At 42.6% G+C, this 10,000-nt stretch overlaps 1 protein-coding gene across 1 annotated transcript in view; it reads right to left on the reverse strand.

The window, feature by feature from the left end:
• LOC127001291 (uncharacterized) overlaps window positions 1-9,698 on the reverse strand; it is a 48,454-nt gene extending 38,756 nt beyond the window's left edge. Inside the window, exons 1-2 of the mRNA XM_050865988.1 lie at window positions 9,592-9,698; window positions 3,928-5,513 (exon numbers count right to left, since the gene is read on the reverse strand). Of these exons, the coding sequence (XP_050721945.1) occupies window positions 3,928-5,510 (1,583 nt within the window). The 5' untranslated portion in view covers window positions 5,511-5,513; window positions 9,592-9,698. The remainder of the gene's footprint in view (window positions 1-3,927; window positions 5,514-9,591) is intronic.
• Between the last annotated feature and the right edge of the window lie 302 nt (window positions 9,699-10,000).

Below are 10,000 nucleotides of genomic sequence, written 5' to 3' on the forward strand. Positions count from 1 at the left end.
CTTATGGTTTGCATATTTATTATTCATATATATACTGACTGATTCATTATAGGACAGGGTTATAATTTATTACTTTTCCTTACTACAATATGGTGAACTCTACCGAGCGAAGAAACATATTGCTGCGGTGATAAACACCGACGACCCACCCTGCTGTAGGCAGTGTTTTAATGGAGCCGTTACTCATGGGACGGAAATGTGCTTCGTTGCTCTGCATCGGGGCGGTATATCAAAACATGCACATTCTGAGGGGAGAATGACAAAGAAAAGTTGCATTCATTTTTTAACAACTAATATGAACGAGGCGAGCCAGTAATAATGTATACTGTGTGCCGGTCACCAGCCTTTAAGGGAGATGTATGCCGAAATGGACAAACACATATATCTGGATCATACACCAACACACACACACACACACACACACACACACACACACACACACACACACACACACACACACACACACACACATACATACATACATACATACATACATACATACATATATATATATATATATATATATATATATATATATATATATATATATATATATATATATATATATATATAGATATATATATACATATCCATACATATATATATATATATATATATATATATATATATATATATATATATATATATATATATATATATATATATATATATATATATATATATATATATATATATATATATATATATATATATATATATATATATATATATATATATATATATATATATATATATATATATATATATATATATATATATATATATATATATATATATATATATATATATATATATATATATATATATATATATATATATATATATATATATATATATATATATATATATATATATATATATATATATATATATATATATATATATATATATATATATATATATATATATATATATATATATATATATATATATATATATATATATATATATATATATATATATATATATATATATCTATATATATTAGAGATGTATCGGATATCTGCATCCGCATCCGCATCGCGGAACATCCATATTTTTCACATCGCGTCCGCATCCGCATCCGTAGTTGTGATAAACTGAACATCCGCCTCCGCCTCCGCATCCGCCTTTGAGGTGAAATATACATCCGCATCCGCATCCGCAGCCGCACTCTACAGAGGATGTGGATGCGAATGTGTTTGTGTGTGCACAACCTATAGATTATAGAGTAATATATAGACACGCAGTTACAGACTAGCAGAGTAGTAGAGTACTGCCTGGTGCTTACAGACTTAGAGTTCAGACAGAGCTTAGAAATGTGGCGTAAATTTATTGATGTGTGTCTAATGAATTAATTATCTAGTAAAACTAAAGCAAATAATATCACGGATTCATTTCCTTTCAAACTTACACAACGTAATGTGTCTAGAATTTAGGGGAAGGTCAGGAGGAGGGGGCGAATTTTACTTAGTGACTATGAAGTAAAAATACTTAGTAAATAAACTGCAAACTGTGAATGGTGGAATGTTAGATACTTAGTAACGACAGATGAGTGAGTCACTGTGTGTGTGTGTGTGTGTGTGTGTGTGTGTGTGTGTGTGTGTGTGTGTGTGAGGAGGGTGAAGAGGGAGATAGAGACGAGGCTTATCACCCTTGCTTGTCACCTTCACCCCGATGCCTTACTGCTGGAGAGAGAGAGAGAGAGAGAGAGAGACTGTAATGTGTGTGTCGTGTGGCTGAGTAATGTCGTACATTGCAGTCTTAGACCATATTCCCACTTCACACGGTAGAATTCAGTGCTTCTTCCTTAAATACTTTCAATGCGAATGTTTCCATAATTATACAAATAATAATATTAAAAAAATATGAACCGGCAGCGCTGAGCTCTTCTTATCGCACGAGTTTTCCTGTTGTCGCCTGTTTCCCCTGATACAGTGAGTTGCCGATGAAAAGATTTTCACAGAGGAAGGGTAATATTAGCTATTGTTTTATTATTATTATCATTATTACTGTTATAGAGGGCTTTTCGATGTATTTCTTACTAGAATTTAATGCAATGAAGCATTAGAATAAAGTAATTTTCTTTTCACATTTGCTAAGCATCTCGAAAATTTATAATACTGATCCATAAGTTGTAAACTGGCATTCTGAGCATAAGTCCTACACAGTACACTGGCAGCTACGTCATCAGTTTGGTAAGAGTTTGCCTTCGAAGGAAGAAGTACTGCTCCTTCCTTGCTTTGCTCCTCGCTGATAATACAGTTTGCCAGTGATGGTTTAAAAGGATATTATAATCAAGTTTACAAAGCCTTATTGTTCTGTGCTGACTGCTACAGCAGCTGAAAAATGGCGTCACATAGCAGTGAAGTGTGGAAATATTTTATGAGAAAGTCAAGTGACCTAGCACAGTGTCTGTTGTGCAAGAAAGATTATTCACGAAAGGGACGTGGAACTACATCTTTGAAAAACCACTTGAAATCACTGCATAAAGAACAGTTTGAAGAGTTAATGGCAAAAGAGACAAAGAAGTTGGAAGAAAAAATAAATATAGAAAAAACACCTTTGCAAAAAGCAAAGACAGATGCTAAGCAAAGGAATGTTGCTGAGTATTTTCAGAGTGCAAAATTATGGGATGCTTCTAACCCTAAGGCAAAGAAACTGGATAAATGCATTGCAGAAATGTTAGTCGTGGATGATTTGCCTTTCAGTCATGTTGAGGACATAGGATTCATGAGACTGATGACTGAAGCTGCTCCACTATACAGTCTAAAGCAGCGAAATTTCTATTCATCAATGATATGTAGTGATATGTATGAGTCTGTTTTCAAGAAAATAAAATAAATAATTGATGAAGTGAAGCAAGACAACAAACTTTCCTTCACAACTGATGTGTGGTCAGATACCTCAGCAGGTGTCTCATTGCTGAGTTTAACTGCACATACCATAAATAAGGAATTTGAAAGAACAAACTTTGTGCTAGGTGCTGAACCACTGGAAGAACGACATACAGGAGAGTATATTTCCAAAATGTTTTGTAACGGGCTTGTCGGGGGGCGTTTAAAGGGTGTTAATTAAGACTTCAGCTTCCTTAAGGCGAATTATATTCGTAGCCTTTATGTACAAGAAGCGACGGAGCGAGAGCGACTGTCGTTGTGTGTCAGTCGGACTCTCGTGAAGGAGTCGAGTTACAGGTTGGAAAATAATGGTTACAATTGGTCACGTATGTCAAGGTGACCTCCACGCACCATCGGAGTGCTAAGTATACAAAACTGAGACGGTAAACACTGACGGACGACATTCCTATAAGGTGGCGTGATCTATCTGTCGTGGGGTTTTTCCATTGACAATTGTATGCCTAATTCGTGGTGATATTAAATAATAATAATAATACATTGATATCCTACTATAACACTGCTCGGTCACCTACCAGTGATCGCGACCTCGCGATATATAAAAATCGAAATAGCAGTCTAGGTACCATGAACATACATAGTGGGAGTTTGTCAAGCAGACTGCCTATGATACAATTATACTAAAACACTGGCTATGTAAGAACAGATGTGGAATTATAATATGAATAGGAGAGGAAACCACAACGTGTGTGACATGAAACATAAGAAACCTCTCAAAAGATAAATATAAGGACACATGTATGAGAAACTATCAACTGGCATAGTTACAGACAATGAAACGTTGATCTAGCTCCTAAAAAAAATACAGTAGTGAAACATACAGGGAAACATAGTACAATGTTAAGTATAGGAGCAGGGAATGCCAGGTTTCTGTCCCTGACTTGCTTGAGAAAGGAAAAACTACCTAGCCAGTGGCCTCCCTGCATCCAGTCGCATTGTCTGCGCAACCAAATAATCGTGCAGGACAGAGTTTCTCCTAATAAGGTAGCACATAACGACGAGACAGACGAACATCAGAAATATTGGCGCAAAAATTCCAGGGTACAAGTAGGGGAGATGCAAGTATTCAGGCAGCGTTTCCTCCAGGGTTTCCGCAAACTCTGTTTTGTTTGCGAAAGACAATGAATTAAGGGAATTAGTCACATAAGAGATGCTGGAGAAGTGAATGTTATCGAGAGACCGTAGAGGAAACACTCGATGGGAAATATTGGCCGTGAAAACCAGGCGGATCCGGGACGGATACGTTGTTATGTTAGTGGAGCGGATATAGCATGCTTCCGCTATGGCATAGTGATTAGTAACCCGTTGATAAGTGGTAACCTCCGGGCAGATGACTGATACATAGAAGGGCTGAGGGAAATAGAAATAATGCAGACCCTGAAAGTTCTTATGGAAAACAGGTGTTGGTGGTAGCCGCTTGAAAGGGCACTGGGAAAGAGCGTCAGGCGCGTTGACGCTGGTGAGGGCGATCTCGCATACCCCTCCCCGAACTGGTAGGAAGGCAAAGAGAGACGCAGAGCAATAGAATCGCCCGAAGGCCGTCTCCTTGTAATATTGCAAGATTGAGTAGCTACCCGTTGAATACAGAGCGAAATCCTTCGCGATTAGAACAAGAGACGGGGACGTGTCCAGGGCCAACACACTGTCCTTAGCTGAAAAAGGGAACGGGACAATTTCGTGTGCCTCAAACACGTCCGCCGTCTGAAATGGAACATGAATGATTATGGCATCGGGGGTGAGGCTGGACTCAATCAAGGGGTAAAAATATTGACTCATGTCTGGGTTGAATAAAGGTGTTAGGCTATAATTTTGATACCCGATATGGACAGTCGTTCTCAAATCGTGTAGAGGGAACAAGGCAGGTGTGACTCTACCGTGCGCTGCATCAACCATGTTGCTAATAACCTGCTGATTTGCCGTTGCGACAGAGTTAATGACGTTTTCCAATACATGCAAGGCCTGATCTAGGAGAAACTGATTCACCTGGTCGATCTGTTTGACAACTATGTTGATAACCTCTACCATCTTATTTGTCTGCTCTAGCAGTTCCTCAATGTGAGTATGCAACCGCGCAAGTTTTCTACAATTGGCGTTGATCACCCTGCGATTTCGGGCAGCAAAGGAAAGTACATGAGCGTAGTGGTCCCGCAAATCGCGTACGTCCTCGTCGGTTGCCGTACCGAAGAGGAACTTTGAGGCGGACCCAACGATGTTGAGCAACCCCCTCTTTACCCGAGAGTGAACTGAGTGAAAACTATAATCCATGTCTACCTCATCAACTTTTCCCCGCAAGAACAGAATCCTATCCTCCAGTAGTTGAAAAAGATTCAGAGAGTTGGTACTAGAAGGTGCCTTTGATTCCCTAGTCTTGGTAGCCCGTATGGCGTCTGCCATGCCGAGTAGTTTTTCTGAGACTATCCTGATTGTGTCTGTGGTGTTGGTCAAGGAAGTATATGGATATTTTACGAGGAGCACATCTTCTATGAGGAAGACCTCTCCTATGTGTGCCGTGAGGGCGCCAGGCTTCAGGTGGATGGGTGTCGTTGCAAGCAGGGAGCCGAGGGACAACAAGATGATCAGAAAACGCAACATCATGATCTGAAAGTGGTGGGAATGAAGTATTTAAACCCGTGGTCTCAAGTTATAGCTATGGGTGTTGGGATTATCTTGTTGAGCATTTGACTCTGAAGGGGAATTACCAATATCAAGGTCCAAAGGTGAGGGAATTACTTTCAGACGATCACTGTGAACCTCTAGACTGACTCCACTATTTGACTCGAGAACCTCGAACCGATTTCCCCTGACATTCCGAACTCGGTAAGGACCCATAAATCTAGCCCCCAGTTTCGAACTCCTTTCCGCTTGCTTAATCATGACTGTGTCACCCTCTTTTAATTCCTCCGGGACGGCCTGTTTGTGTTGTTTTGACATCATTTCAACCTTCGTAGCTTTTAACGTACACCTAACCTCTGAGTGTATCTTGGAAAACATATGCATCTGCTGTTGTACGTACCTATCAATGTTGTAGAGAGGTTGTTGTGGTTTTGTTAGGAAGTCGTATGAAGATGTTTCTCCACCCCATATAAGATGTAGTAGGGAGACTTCCCCGTAGAGTCGTTTACCGACGCATTTATGGAAGCGGCTATATGCGATAGCCAATCCTCCCAGTTATCGTGGAGATCGTTCACGATAGGCCTGAGGACCTGTAAGATTTTCCTATTAGCCCTCTCCGCCAACCCATTAGCAGCTGGGTGGTGAGCTGTGATGAAGGATTGCGAGATGTTAAACTGAGCGCATATTTCGCTCAATACTGAGTTCCTAAACTCGGTGTCATTGTCACTCAAAAGAATTCGAGGAGACGAATGTGGACACAACACGTGAGTCACGAAGGCATGGGCCACGCGTGTGGTTGTCTTGTCCTTGAGAGGCGCTAGAACTAGAAACCTAGAGAACTGGGCGACGCACACCAATAAGTAGCGCGAACCATGTTGGCTCTGGGGAAGCTGTAATAAGTCTATATTAACAACATCCCAAGGCGCCTCTGATATTGGGTATTGCAACATAGGTGCTGGCCCTTTTACGGACCCCTTGTGCTTAGCACAAACGACGCAATGTGCGACATGTTTTTCTACATCAACCCGTAATGTGGGCCAGTAGAATTTTCGTCTGGTGACAGATAGCGTCTTGTCTCTTCCTGGGTGACCCGCAATGGGTGTGTCATGGACCAGCTTAAGCGTCACGGGGACGTATTTGTCTGGGATGACCAGTTGTTCTATAGGTACAGGTTTGTTTGGCCATGGCCTACAAAGGAGGTTGTCCTCTGATAGGAAGAATTGTGAAAAGGGAACTGGCAATTCAGGAAGGTTTGTTTCGTCTCCCGACTCTAGGGCGTAAATTAACCTCTTCCACACAGGGTGGTCTCGCTGAGCAGTGTGTAGCTCAGGTGAAGTGAAGTTGTGGATGACCTCTGGGGTGGTAATCGCGCCTATCGGAATATTCCGAGATAAGGCATCTGCGACCACATTTGTTTTCCCGGTGATATATTTTATCTCCGGATTGTATGCTTGGATCGTTAAGAACCATCTTGCCAGACGACCGTGTAGGTTTTTTCCCTTGAAAAGATCAGTTATGGCCGCGTGGTCCGTATACACCACAATTTTGTACCCCATCACTATGTCTCGAAAATGCTTCAGAGCCCACACAATGGCAAGAGCCTCTAGGTGGGTAACAGAATAGTTCTTTTCCGGAGCTGTTAGTACTCGACTGGCGAACGCTATTACATGCTTTTTGCCGGACTTATCTGTTTGCATAAGAGCGGCTCCTAGTCCACTAGCCGAAGCGACGGTACAAAGCTGAAAGGGGTCCTTGAAATCCGGAAAGACAAGGACCGGAGCCTGTGTAAGCGCTTTCTTTAAATCCTCAAAGCTCGTTTGTTGAGCTGGGAGCCACTGAAATGGTACGTCTTTCTTTAATAGATGGGTTAGGGGACTCGCGCGTGCTGCGAAGTCCTTTATGAAAGGCCTGTAATAACCTGCGACACCCAAGAAAGACCGTACCTTGTCCGCAGACGTTGGCTGAGGGAACTCGGCAATAGCTTTTATTTTGTCGTCCACTGTGTGGATGCCGAATTCGTCCACGACATGCCCCAAGAACTTGATCCGAGGCTTTAAGAATTCACATTTGGTGATTTTGAGCTTTAATCCGACCTCTTGAAGTCTGTGTAGGATTGCTTTTAGTGTTTCCATGTGTGCATGCACGTCTTTACTTGCTATGATGATGTCGTCTAAATACACATAGACAGAGTTGACCAGCAAGTCACTAAAAATACTGTTCATTGTCCTTTGGAAGGTCAAGGGAGCTCCTTTGAGCCCGAACGGCATCCTCGTCCACTCATAGTGGCCATGAGGCGTGCTGAAAGCCGTTATTTCACGTGACTCGGGGGCCATGGGCAGTTGCCAGTAGCCACTGACCAGATCAAGACTCGTAAAGACTTTATTTCCTCTACCGAGACACATCAGAAGATCTCTAAGAACGGGAAGCGGAAAATGATCATCCACGGTCGCGGTGTTCACACGCCGGAAATCAATCACAGGACGATAAGAACCGTCTTTCTTTGGAACCAGAAACAAGGGTGAATTCCACGGGGAATTCGATTCTTTGATGACACCTTGTTCTAACATTTCAGAGATAAGTTGTTGCACAACCTCCCTCTGACTGTGGGGGAGTTTGTACGCATTGATATATACTGGATTGGTATTGGGTTTTAACTTAATGTGGTGTTCAGCACACCGCGTAACTCCAAGCGGCTCGCCTGGTAGAGCAAGCGCCCCCCTATAATGTTCCAGTAGCTGGACTAAGGTTGGCTTAATTTCGGAATAGTGTGCAACTTTTAGGAATGCCTCTAAATTAGCTGTGTCTTGTTCGGGAGAAGCCTGACACGCCGAGGTTATGCCTGAGACTTGGGCTGAAGGGTATTCAGCTGGTTCCGGGGCGACATTTCTCCCATACACTAGACACTGGCATAATCTAACACCGTGTTTTAAGGATACAGGGGATCCAGACGTGTTTATTACCAATGCCTCTGCAAAACCTCCCTCCTTGACTGTCGCGAGTCACCTCCACCATCACGCGGTGTATGTGAGGAGCTCCGTCGATACACACATCACTGCCCGTTGGAGGGACGTTAGGTAACCGGATTTTAACAAGTTTTGCAGCACGATCCGGAACTATTTGAGGACCTTCTACGACTGCCGTTACTGTCCGCCACAAGTCTGCAATGTTTTCGTGTGGTTTGACCGTAAGAGGCGACACTTGGGCGGTGGCAGACCCTGAGTCTGTGGTGGGTTGGTCATTTTCCCCCTCTGAGGGTGGGATTACAGGTGACATAGGCGATGGATTTACCATCCTCTGTATGCGTCGTCCTTGATACACGATCGCGTTGCTTTCAGGGTTTATGGTTATGTGCAGGTCTTTCATGGCGTTTAATCCTAAGATCCCATCCACCTGCTAGAGACATAAAAGAAATCTCGAAAGGGACATACTTTTTCATGTAAGCTGACTGTTAGTGGTACTCGCCCAAGGATTCCCAAAGTGGTGCCTATCACATTCAGGTCGTTCTCTTGGAGCGGCCAATTTTCCCCTCTCGCCTGTCGTGTCAGTGACCTGTAAGCGGAGTCTGAGATGACATTGACTGTCGCACCTGTGTCTACCGCTAAGGTGAGTGAAATTTTGCCCACCTTGCAAGGGAGGGCAATTATGCTTGTCCGTCCGAAGGCGGCAATGACGGAGTCAAGTTGCTCCCAATTAGTAGCTTCCTTAAGGGACACTTGGATGTACGCCTTGGGGCTGTCACGAAGTCATGTCTTTTATTTCTGAGAAGAGGAGGAGTGTGGTTTACTGTCCGCCGAGGACTTGTACTTCTGTTCCTCCTTGGCCTTTTGTATTACAGAACAACTGTTTGAATCATGAAAACAATTCCCGTGGACAAGGCAAAAGGCACCCTTCCGCTGATGGTTTGGCCTAGGGTTCCTGTGTGATGAATGATGCCCACCCCTGTAACCTCCTGATCTCCTATCAGAGTCCTGTCTTGAGTGTGTTGATTCCCTACGTTTCGCGCAGCAAGAATGTTCAGAATGTCCTGATTGTTTGCAAAAACTACAGGTGAGAGATGCCTTACTTTGAGCCTGCAATGCTGCGGCTGTTGCAAGGGGTTGATGGTGAGGGTGTTCTTGGAACCTTGAGTGGGTTGTAAGTATTCCAACGGACCCGGGGGTGAATGAATTCTGCGGTCTGGAATTGAAAAATAATGAGTTGCCTGAACATAAGATTACCTTAGTAAATTCACCGGTTTTTGTATCGTGTTCCGTTCCCTCTTCGTCTGTGGTCTGTGTCAAATGCTTAAAAGTGTCGCCGAGTTTAGCGAGAGTGTCTTTGTTTATACTATGGATTAAATCAGTTACAATATAGGAGCATATTTTGATAGCTGTAAATATTAACCAATAAACGTAACGTGTATGAATTAATAGTTTGCGCCGAACCCCTAAAAAACAAGAAAGGATGGCTAGCAAGGTGCCTGTTAGACGTAA

The sequence above is a fragment of the Eriocheir sinensis genome, chromosome 1, assembly GCF_024679095.1.
Source record: "Eriocheir sinensis breed Jianghai 21 chromosome 1, ASM2467909v1, whole genome shotgun sequence".
NCBI classification, from domain to species: domain Eukaryota; kingdom Metazoa; phylum Arthropoda; class Malacostraca; order Decapoda; family Varunidae; genus Eriocheir; species Eriocheir sinensis.